Source organism: Leucoraja erinacea, chromosome 13, assembly GCF_028641065.1.
Source record: "Leucoraja erinacea ecotype New England chromosome 13, Leri_hhj_1, whole genome shotgun sequence".
Taxonomy (NCBI): Eukaryota; Metazoa; Chordata; class Chondrichthyes; order Rajiformes; family Rajidae; genus Leucoraja; species Leucoraja erinaceus.
Window position 1 is genome coordinate 54471822 of NC_073389.1, and position 26412 is coordinate 54498233.

Here is a 26412-nt window from a genome sequence, read left to right on the forward strand (position 1 = left end):
TGATCATGGCTGATCATCCAACTCAGTATCCTGTACCTGCCTTCTCTCCATACCCCCTGATCCCTTTAGGCACAAGGGCCACATCTAACTCCTTCTTAAATATAGCCAATGAACTGTGTGGCCTCAACTACCTTCTGTGGCAGAGAGTTCCACAGATTCACCACTCTCTGTGTGAAAAATGTTTTTCTCATCTCGGTCCCAAAAGATTTCCCCCTTATCCTTAAACTGTGTGACCCCTTGTTCTGGACTTCCCCAACATCGGGAACAATCTTCCTGCATCTAGCCTGTCCAACCCTTTAAGAATTTTGTAAGTTTCTATAAGATCCCCCCTCAATCTTCTAAATTCTAGCGAGTGCAAACCGATAGAAATGGTCTCATTCTGCTCCAAGGTCTTAAGATCTCTCATGGAGGGACCGTTCTGAAGTCTGATAACAGAGGGGAAGAAGCTTTTTCTGAGTCTGATGGTATTATCTCGCAGGGTTATGGGTTTGGAGGGTGCTGGAGAATAATGAGTTGTGCCGAGTTCCAGGCTGTTTAGAGGTGATTCCATTAGTCAGGTTGTGCTCAGGGGAATGCATGTAGCTCCCCTGGAGAGTAGGCTGCGCTGGGCTGGGCTGGGAGATCAACACTGAGCAACCAGCACAGCATAATGTGCAGGAAGGAACTGCAGACGCTGGTTTACACCGAAGATGGAAACAGTCTTCTAAATTCTAGCGAGTGGGAGGAAACCGAAGATCTCGGAGAAAACCCACGCAGGTCACGGGGGAGAACGTACAAACTCCGTACAGGCAGCACCTCTAGTTGGGATCGAACGGTCCTGTTTCCGCGCTGTATCTCTAAAGTAAAGTGAACTAAAAAGCAGCCCTACCCGCTGCGCCACGGTGCCGTTTAATTTCCCACCCCTTGATGTGTGACAAGTACTCACGCTCAATCAGGAAGAGGAAGCAAACGAGTCCCATTGTGGCGACGATGATGCCCGGCACCAGGAAGGACAAGCCCCAGCAGCTGGAGACCCAGCGGCCAGCGATCAGGGAGCCCAGGATGTTCCCCACGGACGTGTGTGAGTTCCAGATCCCCATGATCAAGCCTCTCCTGTCACCGGCACAGGAAACACACACAGGTTGCAGTTCACAACAATGCCATCAAGCAACACTCCAGCACAAACAATGTTTAACAAGGAACTGCAGATGCTGGAAAAATTGAAGGTAGACCAAAAAATGCTGGAGAAACTCAGCGGGTGCAGCAGCATCCATGGAGCGAAGGAAATAGGCAACGTTTCGGGACGAAACCCTTACGGGTTTCGGCCCGAAACGTTGCCTATTTCCTTACCGGTTTCGGCCCGAAACGTTGCCTATTTCCTTCGCTCCATAGATGCTGCTGCACCCGCTGAGTTTCCCCAGCAATTTTGTGTACCTCCCTGGACACTCCTTTTTCTCCCCTCTCCCATCGGGGCAAATAAGTAAGTAAGTTTATTGGCCAAGTATTCACATACAAGGAATTTGCCTTGGTGCTCCGTCCGCAAGTAACAACATGACATCCAGTGTCAGTTAGGATTGACTCATAAAACACTAAACATTAATAATAAAACATTATTGATTAAACATGTGAATTAAATAAAATACCGGATCAAAGGGAGGCGACAGATTTTTGGCTGTTGAGTAGAGAAACTACTCGTGGATAAACGTCCCGAAACGTCGCCTATTTCCTTCACTCCATAGATGCTGCCTCACCCGCTGAGTTCCTCCAGCATTTTTGTCCACCATCGGCACAAACAAGTCTGGGGAGTGATCAACGGTCGACACAAAATGCTGGAGTAGCTCAGGCAGCATCAAGAAAGGACAATGAAATTCTTGCTGGAAAGAAGGAATGGGTGACGACAGGGAAGCGGGCAGTAAAGGGATAGAATGTAGTCGGAGACAGTAAGACTGGTGGGAGAACTGGGAAGGGGAAGGGATGGAGAGAGGGATAGCAAGGGCTACTTGAAGTTAGAGAAGTCAATGTTCATACCGCTGGGTTGTAAACTACCCAAGCAAAAAAATTATATAAGGACAGGACAAGCTAGATGCGGTAAAAATGTTCCCAATGTTGGGCGAGTCCAGAACCAGGGGCCACACAGTCTTAGAATAAAGGGGAGGCCATTTAAGACCGAGGTGAAATTTTTTTTTTTCACCCAGCGAGTTGTGAATTTGTGGAATTCCCTGCCACAGAGGGCAGTGGAGGCCAAGTCACTGGATGGATTTAAGAGAGAGTTAGATAGAGCTGTAGGGGCTGGTGCAGGAGTGGGGAACCTGCGGCTTTAAGGCTGCATGCGGCCTTCTAGGCCATTAAATGCAGCCTTTTGAATGAACCCAAATCCTTTTATTTTTATTAATATGTTTTTGTTGGTCTTTTATTATTTTTATTTTAATCTTAAAATGAACATATTTAAAATACCAAAGCGTAAAAGAAGATTCAACTAAATAATCCTCCCCGACTGAGGGCCACAATTAAAACATTAGTAAGTAATGAGGGCTATTTTAACAAAATAATGTACATTTTGAGGTATATCTAATTGAAGTTTCTTGGATGCGGCCTTATTAGATTACAGCTAACTTAATGCGGCCTTCCAACATGAAAAGGTTCCCTACCCCTGGGCTGGCACGGGTTATTGATTGGGGACGATCAGCCATGATCACAATGAATGGCGGTGCTGGCTCGAAGGGTCGAATGGCCTTCCTCCTGCACTATTTTCTATGTTTCTATGAGGTGCTGCTCCTCCAATTTGCACTGGGCCTCACTCTGACAATGGAGGAGGCCCAGGACAGGAATGTTAGTGTGGGAATGAGAGGGGGAGTTGAAGTGCTGAGCAACCGGGAGATCGGGTCGGTTTAGGCGGACTGAGCGGAGGTGTTCAGCCAAACGATGGCCGAGCCTGCGCTTGGTCTGGCCGATGTACAGGAGACTTTATCTGAGGCATTATGGTCAGGTGGTGCCCTACCTTCCCTTCCCGAACCAGTTGCCGATGCAGGTCACGACACTGGGCCAGCCGGTCGTCTGCACTAAACCATTGGCAACCTGCGGGCACAAGGTTATCATCAGCACCACCAATGTACACGTGTGTGGGAAGGAGCTGCCGAGGCTGCTTTAAACCCAAAATAGACACAGTTAAGAGCCTGCCCCACTTTCATGACCTAATTCACGACCTTTTTTTACTCGTGGACATTTTGATCATGTTGAAAAAACAGCCGCAACTTGATGCCACGAGTACGTACAACTAGCATCACGGCCTGCTACTGCCTCGTGACGATCATGCTGCGAGTACGAGTCAAGGGCAAACTTGGCAGAGGTCGTGAATTAGGTCGTGAAAGTGGGACAGCCCTTAACTCAGCAGCATCTCTGGAGAGAAGGAATGTACCACACAATGTATGTCCCCACTTACAATGGAATCACTTACTGCCTAATGTGACTTGGCACAGTGAGATTCTTTGCTGCTTACCCAATGTACACAAATAGGGCGGACACCAACGGCACTGACAAAGTTACAAAGCACGCCGGCTCCTCCTTTTGTTCCCCCCCCCCACCCCCCATCACTCCCCGCCACGCCCCCATTCCCACCCCCTCTCACGGCGCTCCCCCCCCACATGCCGGGTCCTCCATTGTTCTTCCCCCTCCTTTAGAGTGACGCAGCATGGAAACAAGCCCATGAGTACGGAGTGTAGAAGTGGGGGTGTTGTGTCACAGTCATACAAGACGTTAGTGTGGGTTTATTATTGCCACTTAGAGTCACAGAGTGGGCCAGTGTGGAAACAGGCCCTTCGGCCCAACTTGCTCACACTGACCAACATGCCCCATCTTTGTAAATTTATCAGTGCCGTTGGTGTCCCCTATTCTCAGTTTAAGGATAAGGGGGAAAATCCTTTAAAACCGAGATGAGAAGAACTTTTTTCACACAGAGAGTGGTGAATCTCTGGAACTCATTGCCACAGAGGGTAGTTGAGGCCAGTTCATTGGCTATATTTAAGAGGGAGTTAGATGTGGCCCTTGTGGCTAAGGGGATCAGGGGGTATGGAGAGAAGGCAGGTACGGGATACTGAGTTGGATGATCAGCCATGATCATATTGAATGGCGGTGCAGGCTCGAAGGGCCGAATGGCCTACTCCTGCACCTAATTTCTATGTTTCTATGTTTCTATCTACACTCGTCCCACCTGCCTGCGTTTGGCCCATATCCCTCCAAACCTGCCCCATCCATGTACCTGTCTAAATGTTTCTTAAACGTTGCAATAGTCCCAGCCTCAACTACCTCAGCAGCTTGTTCCATACACCCACAACCCTTTGTGTGAAAAAGGTACCCCTCAGATTCCTATAAAATCTTTTCCCCTTCACCTTAAACCTATGTCCTCTGGTCCTCGATTCACCTACCCTGGGCAAGAGACTCTGTGTATCTACCCGATCTATTCCTCTCATGATTTTGTACACCTCTATAAGATCACCCCTTATCCTCCTGCTCTCCACGGAGTAGAGACACAGCCTGTGCAACCTCTCCCTAACGCTCAGACCCGCAAAGTCCTGGAAACATCCTCAGAACCCCTTACAACTTCACATCTTCCCTATAACTTTGTACCCAGAACTGAACGCAACTTGTGACTCAGTGGAATGTCCAAAGATCAGATTCAGCAATGACTCTGATGTTGTTCAGTGGTGCAGCGGGCAGACCCGGTTTTGATCCTGACCTGGTGGGCCCCACGAAAGGGAGAGGAGGTGAGTGGGTCGTCTGGAGGGGATAACGCAACGATTGGAGCACCTCATGCCCCCCTCTCTGTCACGGTCAGGGACCGCTGCAATGAGTTTGATCTCTTACCCAATTTGCCGTCAGTAAAACCAGATGAGAAAGGTCACACACCCTGATGGGAAGGACGTTGTTAAAATGTTCAAGAAGGAACTGCAGATGCTGGAAAATCGAAGGTAGACAAAAATACTGGAGAAACTCAGCGGGTGCAGCAGCTTCTATGGAGCGAAGGAAATAGGCAATGTTTCGGGCCGAAACCCTTCCGGGTTTCGGCCCGAAACGTTGCCTATTTCCTTCAGGGTTTTGGCCCGAAACGTTGCCTATTTCCTTCGCTCCATAGATGCTGCTGCACCCGCTGAGTTTCTCCAGCATTTCTATCTACCGAGGATGTTGTTTAGCTGGAAATAGCGTAGAGAAAGACATCGCGTGCTGGGGCAACCCAGTGAGCCGTGCAGCATCCCCTGGAGAGCATGGATTGGTGACGTTTTGTGTCGGTGCCCTTCTTCAGACTGAAGACCTGTCTATCCATGTTCTGCAGAGATGCCGTCTGACCCGCTGAGTTACTCCGGTACTTTGTGTCTTTTTTTTCCCCGTGAACCGGCGTCTACAGTTCCTTTTCTTTCTGCACAGTTCAGAGAAGACGTACAGGTTTACAGGTTAATTGGCTTGGTATAATTGTAAATTGTCCCCAGTGTGTGTAGGATAGTGTGAAGTGTGCGAGGTGTGATCGCAGGTCGGCGCCGACTCGACGGGCCGAAGGGCCTGTTTCCGCGCTGTGTCTCTAAACTGAAGACTTGATCCACTCACCTGAATAAATATATAGTACCGCAAGTCGTGAATGTTGTAGAAGTATCCCATTCCAAACAGAGCGGTGAATAAGCCACTGCTCAGCATCCCAAACGTGAGGTACAAGCGGATAGATAAACGCTCACCGATTATTCCACTGCAGGTGAAAGAAAACATGTCACTAACGCTCAAGGGAGGTGGCAGTGCTGCGGAGGACAGGCGGAGGACAGGCGGAGGACAGGCGGAGGACAGGCGGAGGACAGGCGGAGGACAGGCGGAGGACAGGCGGAGGACAGGAGGAGGACAGGAGGAGGACAGGAGGAGGACAGGAGGAGGACAGGAGGGACAGGCGGAGGACAGGCGGAGGACAGGCGGAAGACAGGCGGAGGACAGGAGGAGGACAGGCGGAGGACAGGCGGAGGACAGGCGGAGGACAGGCGGAGGAGGACAGGCGGAGGACAGGCGGAGGACAGGCGGAGGACAGGCGGAGGACAGGCGGAGGACAGGCGGAGGACAGGGTACCTCAGCACAAACCCTTCAGTCGGACAGTCATTGCCAGACACAACAATTTCACAAACATCAATAGACTGGGGTGAGATCGGAAATGAGGAATATAACTTGATATTAGGTGAGGCACGGTGGTGTAACTGATAGAGTTGCTGCCACGAAGAACCAGAGACCCTCGTTCGATCCTGACTATAGGGTGCTCACTGTACGGAGTTTGTACGTTCTCCCTGTGACCGCGTGGGTTTTCTCCAGGTGCTCTGGTTTCTCGCGCATTCCAAAGACACACGGGTTTGCAGGTCAATTGGCTTCTGTAAATTGTCCCTCATGTGTGGGATAGAACTAGTGTGCGGGTGATTGTTGGTTGGCACGGGCTCAATGGGCCGAAGGGCCCGTTTCAACTCTTTAAAAAAATAAAAAAAAATTCTTCATCATCCACCTGTGTTCTTCCCCTAAAGGACACGAAGTGCTGGAGTAACTCAGCTGGTCAGGCAGCATCACTGGAGTAATATGGATGGGTGACGATTCGGGTCGGGCCTTCCCCTGGCCTCACTGCCAATCAAGCCACCCAACAGTGACCCAAAAAGTGAACGGCTTAGATAGAGTGGATGTGGAGAGGATGTTTCCACCAGTGGGAGAGTCTAGGACCAGCGGTCACTGCCTCAGAATTAAAGGACGTCCTTTAGGAAGATGAGGAGGTGAAGATGAGGAAGGTGAGGAGATGAGGAAGATGAAGATGCAGGAAGATTGTTCCCGAAGTTATGGAAGTCCAGGACAAGGGGTCCCAGCTTAAGGAAAAGGGGGAAATCCTTTAAAACCGAGATAAGAACTTTTTTCACACAGAGAGTGGTGAATCTCTGGAACTCTCTGCCACAGAGGGTAGTTGAGGCCAGTTCATGGCTATATTTAAGAGGGAGTTAGATGTGGTCCTTGTGGCTAAGGGGATCAGGGGGTATGGAGAGAAGGCAGGTACGGGATTCTGAGTTGGATGATCAGCCATGATCATATTGAATGGCGGTGCTGGCTCGAAGGGCCGAATGGCCTACTCCTGCACCTAATTTCTATGTTTCTAGGAGGAATTTGTTTCAGTCAGAGGGTGGCGAATCTGGAATTCATTGACCCAGACGGTTGTGGAGGCCAAATCAATGGATATTTTTAAGGCAGAGATAGATAGATTCTTGATTAGCACGGGCGTGAAGAGTCACGGGGAGAAGACAGGAGAATGGGGTTAGGAGGGGGGGGAGATGGATTAGCCATGATTGGATGGTGGAGTAGACGATGGGCCGAATGGCCTAATTCTGTTCCTATCATTTATGACCCTATGCCAGCCGAACTTTATCCGTGGGTCCGTGGGGAGATAGACTGGAGCCAGAGAAGCTGAGAGTTGCCGTTACACTTGTAGAATCCTGGTGCAACGCTGCCACCTTACCTAGCGTACATCCCAACAGCATAGGCACAGAGGAAGGAGTAGTCCAGGGCTCCCAGCAGCTGCTTGTAGTTGCTTTTATCTGCAGTTTAAGTTCAACACATTAAACAAATTAATGCCATGGAAAATTACTTTGGAAAATGTGTTTTGAAATTTGTTTCTCCATTCTTCCACCACGTACCTTGGCCAAGAGTTTGCCTGGCAAGAGGCACACAGTCTGAGTGACTGTCATTGCATTATGAAGCAGGCCCTTCAGCCCATCTTGGTCATGCTGACCAAGTCGACATACATTGAGCAAGCTCCAGTTGCCTGCATTTGGCCCATATCCCTCTAAATGATTGTGGATGCTCAGCCACGATCACATTGAATGGCGGTGCAGGCTCGAAGGGCCGAACGCACCTCCACCTGCACCTATTTTCTATGTAAACCCTTCCAGCCATAATATCTGTCCAAATTTTGACATGTACATGGACAGGAAAGTGTTAGAGGGATATGGGCCGAATACAGGTATCTTAGATTAAATAGGGGATCTTGGTTGGCATGGACGAGGTGGGTTGGGTTGGGCTGAAGGGCCTGCTTCCCTGTTGAATGACTATTAATCGTTGTACCCAGCCTGGTGGGACTGCTAGTTGCCCATTCATAGCTACCTAGTTCTTTGCCAAAGGCCCCCTTTCTACAAGCCCAATAGGACACAGCAACAGTACTAAACTCAGACGACGCTCTCCGAAGCCAAATTCACTCACAACGCAGGCTTGTGAAATAACTCTGTAAATAACTAGAAGTGGAAATCGTGTGGTATTGTTCCAATTATTACAACTGCAATGCCCCAGCACACGACACCTCTGCCAAGAGTATTTGGAGACACAAGGAACTGCAGAGGCTGGTTAAGACACAACAGGACACAAAGCGGTTCAGGCAAAGAATAGGTGATGTTTCGGGTCGGAACCCTTCTTCCCACTGGAGTTTGAAGAAGGGTTCGGACCCAAAATATCACATGATCTTTTTCCTCCAGAGATGCTGCCTGACCCGCTGAGTTACTCCAGCATTTTATGTCTATTTTCATTCTAACAGCTCTGACTGACAAAATGTTAATCCGGGAGCACGGTGGCGCAGCAGGTAGAGCTGCTGCCTCACAACGCCAGAGACCCGGGTTCGATCCCGACTACGGGTGCTGTCGGTACGGGGTATGCACGCTCTCCCCGTGACCTGCGCGGGTTTTCTCCGAGAACTTCGGTTTCCTCCCACACTCCAAAGAAGCACAAGTTTGTAGGTTAACTGGTTTGGTAAATGTATATTGTCCCGAGTGTGTGTGTGTGTGTAGGGATAGTGGGTGTGTGGGGATCGCTGGTCGGTTGGGGTGAAGGGCCTGTTTCCGTGCTGCATCTCTAAACTAAACCCAAACAGAAGTGTACAAGATGCCAAGGGAGCTCAGCGTTAAGGGAGTACGCGGTGTGGTAAAACAACTTTGAGTGGGTCAGGAAATGATGCAAAGCTTTGAGCCAGACTCTTGCCGCAGCATAAAAACATTTGCACTTAATATTTAAGAAGGAACTGCAGATGCTGGAAAATCAAAGGTAGACAAAAGTGCTAGAGAAACTCAGAGGGTGCGGCATATTCAACAATGCATTTCTCTGGACTAAGGACTTGCCTTTCTGTTGCACTCCAGTATCCTACACACACTAGGGACAATTTACAACTATATTTACAGCCACTTAACTTACAAACCTGTATTGTGGTTAATAATTTACAGATTTATTTTAATTTTTATTATTCACACAGTGATACAGTGTGGAAACAGGCCCTTCAGCCCAACTTGCCCACACCAGCCAACATGTCCCAGCTACATTAGTCCCACCCGTTTGGTCCATATCCTTCCAAACATGTCCTATCCATGTACCTGTCCAACTGTTGCTTTAATGTTGGGATGGTCCCTGCCTTGTATCTTGTACCTTCCGAAGAGTCCACCAGGGACTATACTGCAAGTTGGACAATGTTTACATTTATCAAGCCAATTAATCTACAAACCATATAACCATATAACAATTACAGCACGGAAACAGGCCATCTCGGCCCTACAAGTCCGTGCCGAACAAATTTTTTTCCCCTTAGTCCCACCTGCCTGCACTCATACCTACAGCACCGCCCCGCGCGGCTTGGAATGGCCGCGGGACTCTGCGAGCGCACGCCGGGGGCTCCAACACCAAGACCCGGTGTGCGACCTTGCACCACCCGGCGTGGCTTTAATGGCCGCGGGACAATCGCCATCGCCAGCCGGGGGCTTTGACTTTGACATCGGGGGGGGGGGGGGGGGGGGGGAGTGCAGTGGAGAGATAAGTTTTTTTTGCCTTCCATCACAGCGATGTGATGGATGTTTATGTAAATTATGTTGTGTCTTGGGTCTATTTGTTTGTAATGTATGGCTGCAGAAACGGCATTTCGTTTGGACCTCAAGGGGTCCAAATGACAATTAAATGTATCTTGTATCTTGTATCTTGTACCATAACCCTCCATTCCCTTCTCATCCATATGCCTATCCAATTTATTTTTAAATGATACCAATGAACCTGCCTCCACCACTTCCACTGGAAGCTCATTCCACACCGCTACCACTCTCTGAGTAAAGAAGTTCCTCCTCATATTACCCCTAAACTTCTGCCCCTTAATTCTGAAGTCATGGCCTCTTGTTTGAATCTTCCCTATTCTCAAAGGGAAAAGCTTGTCCACATCAACTCTGTCTATCCCTCTCATCATTTTAAAGACCTCTATCAAGTCCCCCCTTAACCTTCTGCGCTCCAGAGAATAAAGAAACCTTCACGTCTTTGGCATGTGGGAGGGAACCGAAGATCTCGGAGAAAACCCACGCAGGTCACGGAGAGAACATACAAACTCCGTACAGACAGCGCCCGTAGTCCGGATGGAACCCGGGTCTCCGGCGCTGCATTTTGCTGTAAGGCAGCAACTCTACCGCTGCGCCACCGTGACTGCCTCAACGACCTCCTCTGGCAGCATGTCCCATACACCCACCAATATGCGTTTAAGAAGGAACTGCAGATGCTGGAAAATCGAAGGTAGACAAAAGTGCTGGAGAAACTCAGCGGGTGCAGCAGCATCTATGGAGCGAAGGAAATAGGCAACGTTTCGGATCGAAACCCCTTGGGTTTCGACCCGAAACGTTGCCTATTTCCTTTCGGGTTTCGTCCCGAAACATTGCCTATTTCCTTCGCTCCATAGATGCTGCTGCACCCGCTGAGTTTCTCCAGCACTTTAGTCTACCCACCAATATGTATTATATAAGTAATCTATATTGTGTTTATCAGGCCAGTTATGCTGCTGCAAGTAAGAATGTAATTGTTCTGTTGCTGCTACATATATGATACGTAAACACTCTTGTCTCTTGACACACGGACCACTGTCCTGACAAATCTGTCTCCCATCTGTTTAAAACTTCTCATCGTCAAACTTGTGTTAGGCAATGCGCTGGAATCATGCGACGATATAAAAGGAACTCCCAGCTTTTACAACCAGTGCCTCCCAGAAAACCTACAAATGTGTTTGTTTTTGATCATCTCCTACCCCCCCCCCCCACCCCTCCCCAGTGTTAATCATCTGGGCTGCGGCCTTTAACATCCAACGAGCCTGCTCTCTGACAAATCCCCACCCACTGATTATCCTTTAGTCCAGCCTGCAATTATTGTTATTTATATAACAAGATGAATACACACGCACACGCCATGTCCTGATCCCAATGTGGTCTCTCACAGTGGCACAGCTGGTAGAGCTGCTGCCTCCCAGCGCGAGAGACCTGGGTTTGCTCCGGACTTCAGGGACTGTCTGTGTGGAGTTTGCACGTTCTCCCTGTGACGGCGTAGGTTCCCCCCCACCCGCAAATGCTCTGGTTTCCTCCCGCATCTCAAAGATGTGCAGGTTTGTAGGATAATTGGCCCCTTGAATATTATTGAATTGAATCCTTTATTTGTCATTCAGACCATTCAGACCTTATTATAAGGGTGACACGATGGCACAGCGTAAAGTTAGTGCTTTACAGTGCCAGGGACCCGGGTTCGATCCCGACTACGGGTGCTGTCTGTACGGAGTTTGCACGTTCTCCCCGTGACCGCGTGCAGTAGGTTTTCTCCGGGTGCTCCAGTTTCCTCCCACACTCCAGCAACGAGCGGGTTTGTAGGTTAATTGGCAATTGGTGAATTTAAGCAAAGCAAGAATTTCATTGTCCTATACAGGGACACATGGCAATAAATTCACTTGAACTTGGCTTCAGTGAAGATGGTAAATCGTCACTGATGTGGATGATAGTGCTAGTGTACAGGGTCGCTGGTCGGAACAGACCCGGTGGCTGAAGGGTCCGATTCCCCACTGCATCTCTAAACTAAAGTAAAACACTCACCAAATGGCTCCCAGTTGCACCATGTGCCGTTGGAAAAGGGTTTTCCCAGAAGCTTAGCCTGAATCAAGTGTTCCTTGTAGCTGTACAGCTCAATTTCATTGGCCAGCGCACAATTCATATGCAAAGCACTCTGTAAAGAAACACATTCCAGTATAAAGCAGTGTAGAAACAAGGAACTGCAGATGATGGTTCACAAAACAAAACGACGACACAGCGTCATTGAGTAACGCCGCGGGCGTGTCAGGCTGCATTTCTGGAGAGAATGGAGAGGTGATGTTTCTGATCGGGATCTATCGGAAGCTGGTCAAACTGGTTAAACGAGCTAGCTCAGTGCTGGAGGGGAGAGTAGACTCTGGGATGGATGGATGTGCTTGAGAGGCGTACGAGGCACAAGGTGCAGGTCATCCTGAAAAACCCCGGGCATCCCCTCCATGTAATTCTGGAGAGTCAAAAGAGCACTCGGAAATATTTGATATTTTTTCAAAATTAATCAAAATAAAACTGGTACCAAAACCAGAATGGATTATTTTTGGAATATCGGAAGGTAACCCTGAACTAAACGTGTTTCAGAAGAATTTATTTAATTACGGGCTAATAATGGGAAAAAAGCTTATACTTAAATTCTGGAAAAATGCGCCCACACCAACAATAAAAATGTGGATATCAAATATGTTTGAAACATTACATCTGGAAGAGATGAGATTCCTCTTAGCAGGTAAAGCAGACCAATTCCAAAAGACGTGGTCTATGTTTCTGGACCTATTACAAGTATGAGGTGCAATAGTAATTTAAATAAATAAATAAATAAATAAACAAAATCAGGACCTGGTAACGGGAGGTAAAACAACTAAAACAGACTTGGTTGGTAGTCCCTTTTCTGCGGAGTTTAATGTTATAATAGAGCGATTGTTCCTATTTTCTTTTTCTTTCTTTTCTAGGGTCTGCTTTCTCACTTTACTTCCTTCTCTAACTTCTTTTCCAAGGGGCTTTCTTTTCCCAACACTCTTGCACTTCACGACTCTTGCACACTTTCTTTACTTTCCTTACTTCTATCTTTTTCTTAAAGCTCAAAAAAAAAAATGAAGCGTTACAAAAAATGTATTAACATACGTGTTGTGTAGTATTGTAATTTACCGTACTTCTAATAAAAATAAAATTAAAAAAACAAAAAAAACAAAAGAGCACTCGGAACAACAACCGGCTACTCTCCATGCCCTGTAGAACGGAGCGGTTCAGGAGATCCTTCACCCCTGTAGCCATTAGATTTTATAATTCGGACCGCTAGCCTGTAGGGGGATGCATTCTTGCAATTTTTAATTTTTAATTGTTAATTATTGGTCTTTTTAAGTATTTATTGCTCTCAGGTTGTGTCCACGGTGTATTCTATGTATTTTCTGTCTGCGTTCCTTTTGAATCTGTGGGTTTGTTGGTTGGGGGCTTCTGGACATCTGAATTTCCCTGAGGGGATCAATAAAGTATTTATTATTATTATTATTATTGTCTTCAATTCTCTGCCTCAGAGGGTGGTGGAGGCCGGTTCTCTGGATACTTTCAACAGAGAGCTAGATAGGGCTCTTAAAGATAGTGGAGTCAGGGGATATGGGGAGAAGGCAGGAACGGGGTACTGATTGAGGATGATCAGCCATGATCACATTGAATGGCGGTGCTGACTCGAAGGGCCGAATGGCCTACTCCTGCACCTGTTGTCTATTGTCTCACAAAGGAGGAGTTTGAAGAAGGGTTCTGATCCAAAACGTCACCTATCCATGTTCTCCACAGATGCTGCCTGACCCGCTGAGTTACTCCAGCACTCTGTGAAACGTCACCTATCTATGTTCCCCACAGATGCTGCCTGACCCGCTGAGTTACTCCAGCACTCCGTGTTGGTGCACAGCAGTGTCGACGTGCACAAATACACTGCGTACGCCGAGGCAGCCTTAACACTGTCCCCTCTCAACCACTCACGGTGTGCAGTTTTGGTCTCCTAATTTGAGGAAGAACTTTCTTACTATTGAAGGAGTGCAGCGTAGGTTCACCAAGTGAATTCCCGGGATGGCGGGACTGACATATGATGAAAGAATAGATCGACTGGGCTTATGTTCACCGCAATTTAGAAGGATGAGAGGGGATCTTATAGAAACATAAAGTTCTTAAGGGATTGGACACGCTAGATGCAGGAAACATGTTCCCCGATGTTGGGGGAGCGCACAACCAGGGGTCACACAGTTTAAGAATAAGTGGTAGGCCATTTTGGACTGAGATGAGGAAAAACATTTTTCACCCAGAGAGCTGTGAATCCGTGGAATTCTCTGCCACAGAAGGCAGTGGAAGCCAATTCACTGGATGTTTTCAAGAGAGAGTTAGATATAGCTCTTAGGGCTAGGGATATCAAGGGATATGGGGAGAAAGCAGGATTGGGGATGATCATATTGAATGGCGGTGCTGGCTCGAAGGGCCGAATGGCCTACTCCAGTGCCTATTTTCCATGTGTAAAAGTCTACAGTCTTAAAGTCTTCCTTTCTGTAGGACAAATGCTCACTCTGCTTTTTCACATATCTTTTGTTGTTTATATGTTTTAATGTAACGTTTTATGTAATCTACAGAAGACTCTGACCATTTGTTTTTGAACATTTCTAGCTAGCATTACCACATCATGTAATTTTTCCTCATGATGAATCTTTGTCATTATTTCCTGTTTGTTTCTGCACACGCACCGACCTCATCCGTCTGTGAAAAGATGTCCTTCCCCTGCAGGCTAGTCCCTGCCTCACCCGTTGAGTTTCTCCAGCATTTCTGTCTGTGTTCCTTTCTCTGCGAGTCTGATTCCATCTTTAATTGTCTCCTCGCCAATGATGGAGTCAGAGAGTCACACAGCACGGAAACAGGCCCTTCGGCCCAACCCGTCAATGCTAACCAAGTGCCCATCTGAGCACATCCCATCCGCCTGCATTGGACCCATACCCCACTAAATCCTTCCTAGCCACGTACTCGACAAATGTTGTTATTGTACCACCCCAACTACCTCCTCTGGCAGCTTGCTCCATGTACTCACCACCTGTGTGAAAACATTTCCCATTAAATCTTTCCCCTCTCGGGTTAAACCAATGCTCTATTGTTCTTGATTGCCCTACTCTGGGTAAAAGATTCACCATTCACCCCATCTACAGCTCTCATGATATTATACTATTATAGGATCGCCACTCAGCCACCAAGGAGTAAAGTCCAAGCCTGTCGAACCTCTCCCTACGCCTCGAGTTTGCCTTAGTTTAGAGATACAGAGTGGAAACAGGCCCTTCGGCCCATCGAGTCCGCGAAGACCATCGATCCCCGCACACCAACACTATCCTACACGCACACACACACACGAGGGACAATTTACATTTCGTACCAAGCCAATTAGCCTGCAAACCTGTACGTCATTGGAGCAGGCCACGGGGAGAACGTGCAAACTCCGCTCAGACAGCACCCGTTGTCAGGATTTAACCCGGGTCTCTGGCGCTGTGAGGCAGCAGCTCTACCGCTGCGCCACCGTGTTGACTAAGCGGCACCGAGCCCAGGCCACGTCCTTGCAAATCTTCTCCCCAGCTTCATGGCATCCTTCCTACAGCAGGGCTACCACAATGAGCCACTGACACAAGGTTTTTGAAGTCTTTCCAGACATATTGAATTCTAATTTGCAACTCTGATAACCTTGCCACACTGCAATGCGTGCGTATAATGTTTAGCAGGCATTCGATGCCAGGTAAAAGGAAGATACCAGCAACTAACTATTCGGTAAAGAACACAAAAATGCTGGAGAAACTCAGCGGGTGCAGCAGCATCTATGGAGCGAAGGAAATGGGCGAGGTTTCGGGCCGAATCCCTTCTTCAGACTATTCGGTAACATGCCTCTAAGGCGACAGTGGTGCTGGCTGCAGAAAGTAGGTGATGAGGAATCCATAGCAGAGGTTTTTGTTTTAAACTTGTGTAATTCTTTCTCATCAGCCACAGGGTACTGGCTTTGCGAACAAGGCCAGCATTGATTCACTTGCTGGGAGATGGGAAGAAACTGTGCATCTTTGCCAAAACCAGACTCCTCGAAATGTCAAACATTATGCACCCTCTGTCCTGGGCCTCCTCCACTGGCAGAGTGAGCCCACACGCAAATTGGAGGAACAGCACCTCCTGTTTTGCAAACCCTCGCTTTCCCTCTCTCTACGTCCCACCCCCACCCTTGTGCTCCCACTGTCCTCCTGATTAATTTTATTGTTTGTATGCCTCGTTGTCACCTTCCCCTCAGCCAACAATGAACCATTGATTGATCTGAAGAAGGGTCTCGACCCAAAACGTCACCCATTCCTTAACTCCAGAGATGCTGCCTGTCCCGCTGAGTTACTCCAGCTTTTTCCATCTTCGGTGTAAACCAGCGTCTGCAGTTCCTTCCTGCACATTATGCTGTGCTGGTTGCTCAGTGTTGATATCCCACACCAGCCCAGCGCAGCCTACTCTCCAAGGGAGCTACATGCATTCCCCTGAGCACAACCTGACTAATGGAACCACCTCTAAACAGCCTGGAACTCAGCACAACTCATTATTCTCCAGCACCCTCCAAACCCATAACCCTCCGAGATAATACCATCAGACTCAGAAAAAGCATCTTCCCCTCTGTTATCAGACTTCTGAACGGTCCCTCCATGAGAGATCTTAAGACCTTGGAGCAGAATGAGACCATTTCTATCGGTTTGTACTCGCTAGAATTTAGAAGATTGAGGGGGGATCTTATAGAAACTTACAAAATTCTTAAGGGGTTGGACAGGCTAGATGCAGGAAGATTGTTCCCGATGTTGGGGAAGTCCAGAACAAGGGGTCACACAGTTTAAGGATAAGGGGGAAATCCTTTAGGACCGAGATGAGGAAAACATTTTTCACACAGAGAGTGGTGAATCTCTGGAATTCTCTGCCGCAGAAGGTAGTTGAGGCCACAGTTCATTGGCTATATTTAAGAGGGAGTTAGATGTGGCCCTTGTGGCTAAAGGGATCAGGGGGTATGGAGAGAAGGCAGGTACAGGATACCGAGTTGGATGATCAGCCACGATCATATTGAATGGCGGTGCAGGCTCGAAGGGCCGAATGGCCTACTCCTGCACCTATTTTCTATGTTTCTATGTGGCCCATCGTGTCTACTCCGCCATTCAATCATGGCCAATTTCTCCCTCTCAACACCATTCTCCTGCATTCTCCCCATAACCTTTGACGCCCTTACTAATCAACTCTCAATCTTTGCTTTAAAAATACCCAATGACGTCTCCACAGCCGTCCATGGCAATGAATTCCACAGTGATTCACTACCCTCTGGCTAAAGAAATGTATCCTCATCTCCTTTCTAAAGGTACGTCATTTAATTCTGAGGCTGTGACCTCTAGCCCTAGACTCTCCCACTAGTAGAAACATCCTCTCCACATCCACTCTATCCAGGCCTTTCACTATTCAGTAAGTTTCAATGAGATCTCTCCTCGTTTATCGAAACCCCAGCGAGTACAAGACCAGAGCCATCAAACGTTGCTCGTACATTAACCCAATCATCTCCGGGATAATTCTCCTAAAACCAGGCTGCAGTACCATTTCTTCAACCTGTCCCATTGAGGATCATGAGCTTTTCCCTCTGGAACCATTGCACTACAATGCTGAGATCTCTATTATGCACTAGTATTTTTCATTTTCATAAGATCATAAGTGATAAGAGTAGAATTAGGCCATTCGGCCCATCAAGTCTACTCTGCCAATCAATCATAGCCGATCTATCTCTCCCCTGCCTACTCTCCATAACCTCTGACACACGTACTAATCAAGAATCTATCTATCTCTGCCTTAAATATATGCACTGACTAGGCCTCCACAGCCGTCTGTGGCAGAGAATTCCAGATTCACCACCCACTGACCAAGGACTTTTGCTCTGCCCCAGAGGGCGGTGGAGGCCGGTACTCTGGATGCTTTCAAGAGAGAGCCAGATAGGGCTCTTAAAAATAGCGGAGTCAGGGGATATGGGGAGAAGGCAGGACCGGGGTACAGATTGGGGATGATCAGCCATGATCACATTGAATGGCAGTGCTGGCTCGAAGGGCCGAATGGCCTACTCCTGCACCTATTGTCTATTTGTAATTGTTTATGTTTCATATTGTTATGTTGCAGAGGTACAGTGAAAGCTTGTGTTCTGCCTCCTATCCGAGATCAGATTGGATAATGTTATACACAGATACAATCTAGTAAAACTCAAGTATAATAGGCAGAGCAAAGGGGAAGGTCGAGAGCGCAAAATATAGTTCTCAGCGTTGTAGACAAAGTCCAATGTCTACAATGAGGTAGAGGTGGATCGGACAGTACGCTTGCTGAGGGAAGTGACATTCAGAAGCCTGTTCACAGCAGGGAAGAAGCTATTTCTGAGTCTGGTGGTGCACACATTCAAGCTTCTGTACCTAATGACCCATGACAACTTGGTGATTGCAAGCTTTGCTTATACAGCGCAGAGAATGTGTGCGATTAGTCCTCAATGTTTAGTTTTGTTTATTATTGTCACCTGGAGAATTGTGTGCAATTTTGGTCCCCTAACTTGAGGAAGGACATTTTTGCTATTGTGGGAGTAGGTTCACAAGGTTAATTCCTGGGATGGCGGGACTGTCATATGCTGAGAGAATGGAGCAGCTGGGCTTGTGTACTCTGGAGTTTAGAAGGATGAGAGGGTATCATAGCAGGGGACCGTGGGTCAAAGGAGGTGGAGGAATTGAGTGAAATCCAGGTTAGCCGGGAAGTGGTGTTGGGTAAATTGAATTAAAGGCCGATAAATCCCCAGGGCCAGATAGCTGCATCCCAGAGTACTTAGAAGTAGCTCCAGGAAACATGTTCCCAAAACTCTTTGGATTCTGGAGTAGTCCAGAGGATTGGGGTAGCACACAACAGTTTTTAAGAAGGGAGGGGTAAGCCATTTAGAACGGAGACGAGGAAACACTTTTTCTCACAGAGAGTTGGGAAACTGAGTCTGTGGAATTCTCTGCCTCAGAGGGCAGTGGAAGCAGGTTCTCTGGATTCTGAGTAGTGTCCTAGAAACATCGATGGGTTTCAAGTGGGGAAACTTGCAAGAGAGAGCTAAATCATGGCTCTTAAAGGTATAGCTGACGAGTCGAGGATGTATAGTAGCGTGGATAGGGGCAGGAACCGTGGATGTGGTGTATTGGGGATGATCAGCTTTCGTGAGGTCCCACATAAGAGATTAGTATGCAAACTCAAGGCACACGGCATTGGGGGTTCAGTATTGACCGGGATATGGCTGGCAAACAGGAAGCAAAGAGTAGCATTAAAACGCTGCCGGCACAATGCCGGCAGGCAGCGGGGGTACCGCAAGGCTGGGTGACACCCCAGCTATTTACAATATATATTAATCATCTGGATGAGGGAATTGAAGGCAATATCTCCAAGTTTGCAGATGACACGAAGCTGGGGGGCGTGTTAGCTGTGAGGAGGATGCTAGCGGCGGCGACTTCTCCCGGGTGAGTGACGGGGTGGATAGAGCTCCTGGAGCGGGGCCTACATCACTGCCCTGCGGCGGATGGAATGGCCGCGGATAAATGCGAGCGCACACCAGGGGGCTGCCAACACCAAGACCCGCAATGCGACCTCGCATCACCCGGCGTGGCTTTAATGGCCGCGGGACAATCGCCATCGCCAGCCGGGGGCTATGACTTTGACTCTGACATCGGGGGGGGGGGGGGGGGAGAGTGCAGTGGAGAGAGAAGTTTATTTGGCCTTCCATCACAGCGATGTGATGGATGTTTATGTTAACATGGTAATTATGTTGTGTCTGGGGTCTATTTGTGTGTAATGTATGGCTGCAGAAACGGCATTTCGTTTGGACCTCCAGGGGTCCAAATGACAATTAAATTTACTCTTATCTTAGACTCTTCTCTGTTAGTAGTGCTTCAAAATAAAAGTAGTTCTCACCTTGACAATGCTGATTGGTTTCCGGGACAGGTGATAGGCCGCATACAGCAGAAAGGTGAGAACAAACGTGAACGTTCTGTAGCTGAAAAAAAAAAACAAATTCCTCAGGTTTGTCTCATGGTTTGGTTTAGTTGTTAAAACAGGTTCCACAGCCACCTTCCCTTGCGGCGGCAGGAACGACAGTGTATGCACTTGTACGCACCTACAGGCAGCTCCACCTGTGCATCACACAATAGTGACAGAGGAACACAGGACAAAGCACTTCACCAGAGCCAGTAACAGAAGCACGCACAGAGTCACACAGGTAACCAAAATCTTGGTGAAAAGTTAAAAACAGAACATAGACTAGTAAAGTAACAGGCCCTTCGGCCCACAATATCTGTGCTGAACATGATGCAAAAAGACCAACCCCTATCTGTCAAGAGTCAAGAGTGTTTTATTGTCATGTGCCCCAGATAGGACAATGACATTCTTGCTTGCTGCACCACAACTCTTAGAGCTCTAAGAGTTAGATAGAGCTCTAGGGGCTAGTGGAGTCAAGGGATATGGAGAGAAGGCAGACACGGGTTATTGATAGGGGATGATCAGCCATGATCACAATGAATGGCGGTGCTGGCTCGAAGGGCCGAATGGCCTCCTCCTGCACCTATTGTCCATGAACGACAGTTTCTAACAGAATATGTAAACATAATACAGAACAGGAGATAAATATTCAGGGTGTCTATATACCATAGACCATATATGGCTGCGACGTGGAGGGAACTTTAAATCTTCGGCCACCGGCCTATACCTGAACATGAAAAGCCAACCCCTATCTGTCAAGAGTCAAGATGATTGTCATGTGCCCCAGATAGGTCACTTACATTCTACTTGTGCACCTTGTCCTTAAAGCTCTAAGAGTTAGCAGAGCTCTAGGGGCTAGCGGAGGGGATATGGAGAGTCCCGCAGACACGGGGGAAAATGATAGGGGAGGACTGGCCAAATCACAATGAATGGCGGTGCTGGCTCGACAGTGATGAATGCTCCTCCTGCACCTATTGTTTATGTTTCTAACAGAATTTTATTGTGTTAGAACAGGAGATAAATGCCAGGTTGTATACCATAGACCATATATATATATATATATATATATATACACACACACAATGAATAAACAGATAAAGTGCAATAGTAATAATAGACTATTATTGATCAGTGCTTGTTTGATGTTGTGTTTAATAGCCTGATGGCGGCAAATAATCCATATCCCGCCATTTCCATGTACCTATCCAAAAGCCTACCTCTGACCAAAGACATTTCTTTGCATCTCCTTCCTAAAGGAACATCCGTTAATTCTGAGGCTGTGACCTCTGGTCCTAGACTCTCCCACTAGTGTAAACATCCTCTCCACATCCACTCCATCCTGGCATGTCGGTCTGTGGTGCATCTGTGGCGAGTTGCTGCCGAGAGTTAACGGTGCTTTAGTTGTCTTGCAGGATTCGGGCCCGACACACTCCATCCAAGCCTTTCACTGTTCGGTAAGGTGGACCCAGATGAGGAGGGGGATCGATAGGTAGATGGAGTCAGGGGGGGGGGGGGGGGGGGGGTGGAGAGGGAGGGAAGGGCAGAGATAAGGCCTGGGGCTGGCAGGTGATAGCAGGAGGCAACAAAAGGAGGCAGATGATGGAATCTGATCGGAAGGGACGGTGAATTGTGGAACAAACCAAGGGAGCCAGGATGGACAGTGGAGGGACGGGACCCAGCGGGAGAGGTCTATGGGTGATTGTTCGATAGGGGCGGGGGGGGTACATAAACAGGGTATAATGGGGCTGGGGGTAGAGTTGAGCTATTAGAACGGAAACAAGGAATCACTTTTCCACACAGAGCGTTGTGAGTCTGTGGAATTCTCTGACAGAGGGCGGTGGAGGCCGGTTCTCTGGATACTTTCAAGAGAGAGCTAGATAGGGCTCTTAAAGATAGCGGAGTCTGGGGATTTGGGGAGAAGGCAGGAACGGGGATACTGATTGGGGATGATCAGCCATGATCACAATGAATAGTGGTGCTGGCTCGAAGGGCCGAATGGCCTCCTCCTGCACCATTTGTCCTTTGTCTATCTTCCATCGCGCTCTTTCAGATCAGATCGATGATCTTGACCCAAGGCATCAACGTCAGTTTCCCTCCACAGATGCAGCCGGAACCGACCCGTTGAGCTCCTCCGGCAGACTGCTTGTGGCTCCGGGTTCCAGAGTAAGCAGTCTCCACTTGAGAGTGTACAACTATAAACGGTACCAGGTCCCGTCTCTCAGGTCAAGTCAAGTCAAGTCAAGTTTATTTGTCACATACACATACGAGATGTGCAGTGAAATGAAAGTGGCAATGCTCGCGGACTTTTGTGCTAAAGACAAACAACAAAACAACCAAACAAATTATAAACACAATCATAACACACATATTCTTTTACATAATAAATAATAGAAGGAAAAACGTTTGTAGAGTTAGTCCCTGGTGAGATAGGAGTTTACAGTCCGAATTGCCTCTGGGAAGAAACTCCTTCTCAACCTCTCCGTTCTCACTGCATGGCAACGGAGGCGTTTGCCTGACCGTAGCGGCTGGAACAGTCCGTTGCAGGGGTGGAAGAGGTCTCCCATGATTTTGTTTGCTCTGGAGTTGCACCTCCTGTTGTATAGTTCCTGCAGGGGGGCGAGTGAAGTTCCCATAGTGCGTTCGGCCGAACGCACTACTCTCTGCAGAGCCTTCTTGTCCTTGGCAGAGCAATTCCCAAACCAGATGGTAATGTTCCCGGACAAGATGCTTTCCACCGCCGCTGCGTAGAAGCACTGGAGGATCCTCGGAGACACTCTGAATTTCCTCAATTGCCTGAGGTGGTAAAGGCGCTGCCTTGCCTTACTCACGTGTGTGTGTGTGTGTGTGTGTGTGTGTGTGTGTGTGTGTGTGTGTGTGTGTGTGTGTGTGTGTGTGTGTGTGTGTGTGTGTGTGTGTGTGTGTGTGTGTGTGTGTGTGGCATAGTTGATCAGTGCAACATGTGCGTCATGGATGATCGGACTGCGATCACGCCTGCAGGTGCCAGAAAGAAGACAAACCCGTTCAACCTCTCTGACAAGCAAGCACGCAGAGAGGACACGCTGATGGTAGACAAAAAAAAAAGCTGGAGAAACTCAGCGGGTGAGGCAGCATCTATGGAGCGAAGGAATAGGCGACGTTTCGGGTCGAGACCCGTAAGGGTCTCGACCCGAAACGTCACCTATTCCTTCGCTCCATAGATGCTGCCTCACGAAACGTCACCTATTCCTTCGCTCCATAGATGCTGCCTCACGAAACGTCACCCATTCCTTCGCCCCATAGATGCTGCCTCACGAAACGTCACCCATTCCTTCGTCCCATAGATGCTGCCTCACCCGCTGAGTTTCCACCAGCATTTTTGTCTACCTTCGATTTTCCAGCATTTGCTGTTTCCATCTTCAACACACCGAAGGGACGGCATTTACGGAAAACATCCGACAAAATACAGCAAAGAAAGCAAGTCCGCTGCACACACCATGATTGGAGAAGTTTTTTTTCCCCAAAACACGGCCATTTCCACAGAATTTAAAAACAGGGTCATTTTTTTTTTTTAATATTAGTGTTATGCACAATTCAAAACTGCGTCAAACTACAGGAATTAAAATCAATTCCATTTATCACTCTCTTTCTTACTGGCACCAAAACCAGTCTCCTCTCCATCAACTCTTGTGCATAGAGTAGGGGAAATCAAGAACCAGAGGACATGGGGTTTACGGTGAAAGTGGGAGAGATTTAATAGGAGCCCGAGGGAAAACTGTTTCACACCAAGGATGGCGGATGTACAGAATGAGTTGCCAGGGGAGGCAGGCAGTTGAGGCAGGTACAAAAACATTTAGAAGCCATTTTAGGTTGGTCATGGTAGCACACTGGTATAGTCGATGCCTCACAGCGTCGGAGACCCGGGTTCGATCCCGGCTACGGGTGCTGTCTGCACGGAGTTTATACGTTCTCCCCGTGACCTGCGTGGGTTTTCACCCAGATCTTCGGTTTCCTCCCACACTCCAAAGACGTACAAGTTTGTAGGTTCACAAAATTGCTGGAGAAACTCAGCAGGTTCAGCAGCATCTATGGAGCGAAGGAAATATGCGCCGTTTTGGGCCAAAACCCTTCTTCAGACTGACCTGATGTCTGAAGAAGGGTTATGCCCTAAATGTCACCTATTTCCTTCGCTCCATAGATGCTGCTGAACCCGCTGAGTTTCTCCAGCAATTTTGTGTACCTTCGATCTTCCAGCATCTGCAGTTCCTTCTTGAACACAAAAGTTTGTAGGTTCATTGGCTTGGTAAATGTAAAAATTGTCCCTGGTGGGTGTAGGATAGCGTTAATGCGCAGGGATCGCTGGTCGGCGCAAACCTGGTGGGCCGAAGGGCCTGTTTTGACGCTGTATCTCTAAAACGAAAACATTTGGACAGGTACAGAAAGGTTGAGAGGGATGCGGGACAAATGTGGACAGGTGGGGCATCTTGGTCACCATGGACAGGTTGGACTGAAGGGCTTGTTCCAGCGCTTCACGTCTCCAACTACACTTCACACTGTCTTGGGAAAAACAAACCCAAGACCCACACTTTACACACTTTACACAGACATCCATCACAGTGAATCTCCAACACCTCCTCACTGTGATGGAAGGCAAAAGTCTTATCTCTTCCCTTGTTCTTCTCCCGCAGCCCAGCAGTCCAACTGCAATGATTGAACTCGTGTACGAAGATAGACACAAAATGCTGGAGTAACTCAGCGGGACAGGCAGCATCTCTGGAGAGAAGGAATGGCTGACGTTTCGGGTCAGGTTTTGGGCCACTCTGAAGGGTCTCGACCCGAAACGTTACCTATTCCTTCTTTCCAGAGATGCTGCCTGTGGTTACTCCAGCATTTTGTATACATCTTCAGTGTAAATAGCATTGCAGTTCCTTCCTACCCATTTTATGTACTCATGCATGACTAAATAGCACACAAACACATTTTTTTCAGTGTCCCTGTACACGTTTCAATAATAAGCCAATACAGCGTATGTTTACCTACATGATGATTAGCAAGAGTAATATTTCATTACATATAATTGGCACCACTGTAACAGGAACTACGAACCCGGCATATGACGCAAAAATAGATAAGCTCGAAGAGAATAACTTCCTCAAACGTTGGTTGAGGACAATGGTTGCAGCTTTTTCACCCAAAATTGCACAATGAAATGCAGAATTTAAAGAAAGATTAATTTTCAAATGTACAACTCTGAGCTGCAGCAAACTGAACCATCGACTAGAGAGCGGTCCTGAGCTCCCATCTACCTCATTGGAGACCCTCAGACTATCTTTGATCAGACTTTACTGGACTTTATCTAGCACTAAACGTTATTCATGTTATTCCCTTCATCACGTATCTGTACACCGCGGACGGCTCGATTGTAATCACGATTGCTTCCAAAATGGTGCCCAACCCAAAGCTGGGTGGCAGTGTGAACTGTGAGGAGGATGCTGTGAGAATGCAGGGTGACTTGGACAGGTTGGGTCAGTGGGCAGATGCATGGCAGATGCAGTTTAATGTGGATAAATGTGAGGTTATCCAATTTGGTAGCAAAAACAGGAAGGCAGATTACTATCTAAATGGTGTCAAGTTGGGAAAAGGGGAAGTACAACGGGATCTGGGGGGTCCTTGTACATCAGTCAATGTATGTAAGCATGCAGGTACTGCAGGCTGTGAAGAAAGCGAATGGCATGTTGGCCTTCATAACAAGAGGAGTTGAGTATAGGAGCAAAGAGGTCCTTCAGCAGGTGTACAGGGCCCTAGTGAGGCCACACCAGGAATATTGTGTGCAGTTTTGATCTCCAAATTTGAGGAAGGACATTCTTGCTAATGAGGGAGTGCAGCATAGGTTCACATGGTTAATTCCTGGGATGGCGGGACTGTCATATGTTGAGAGAATGGAGTGGCTGGGCTTGTACACTCTGGAATTTAGAAGGATGAGAGGGTATCATTGAAACATATAAAATTATTAAGGGTCTGGCCACGCTGGAGGCAGGAAACATGACCCTGGTGTTGGGGGAGTCCAGAACCAGGGGCCACAATTTAAGAATAAGGGGCAAGCCATTTAGAACGGAGAAAAGGAAACACTTTTTCTCACAGAGAGTTGTGAGTCTGTGGAATTCTCTGCCTCAGAGGGCGGTGGAGGCCGGTTCTCTGGATGTTTTCAAGAGAGAGCTAGATAGGGCTCTTAAAGATAGCAGAGTCAGGGGATATGGGGAGAAGGCAGGAACGGGGTACTGATTGGGGATGATCAGCCATGATCACATTGAATGGCGGGGCTGGCTCGAAGGGCCGAATGACCTACTCCTGCACCTATTGTCTATTGTCGACTATCGACTATTGTCGGCAGGCGACTATCTGAGTGCTGCGTGCTAGCCACAGAAGCAGATCTACAATCACATAATGCAATCTCTCCACTCTCTTAAATCTCTGTAACTACAGCAACATTTCTTACTTCACCAAACCTTATTCCCTT

At 47.9% G+C, this 26412-nt stretch overlaps 1 protein-coding gene across 1 annotated transcript in view; it reads right to left on the reverse strand.

Moving 5' to 3' along the window:
- Positions 1-26412, reverse strand: part of slc37a1 (solute carrier family 37 member 1) — a 67413-nt gene that overhangs the window by 36515 nt on the left and 4486 nt on the right. Inside the window, exons 3-8 of the mRNA XM_055645273.1 lie at positions 19857-19938; positions 11886-12015; positions 7487-7565; positions 5575-5710; positions 2978-3054; positions 926-1092 (exon numbers count right to left, since the gene is read on the reverse strand). Of these exons, the coding sequence (XP_055501248.1) occupies positions 926-1092; positions 2978-3054; positions 5575-5710; positions 7487-7565; positions 11886-12015; positions 19857-19938 (671 nt within the window). The remainder of the gene's footprint in view (positions 1-925; positions 1093-2977; positions 3055-5574; positions 5711-7486; positions 7566-11885; positions 12016-19856; positions 19939-26412) is intronic.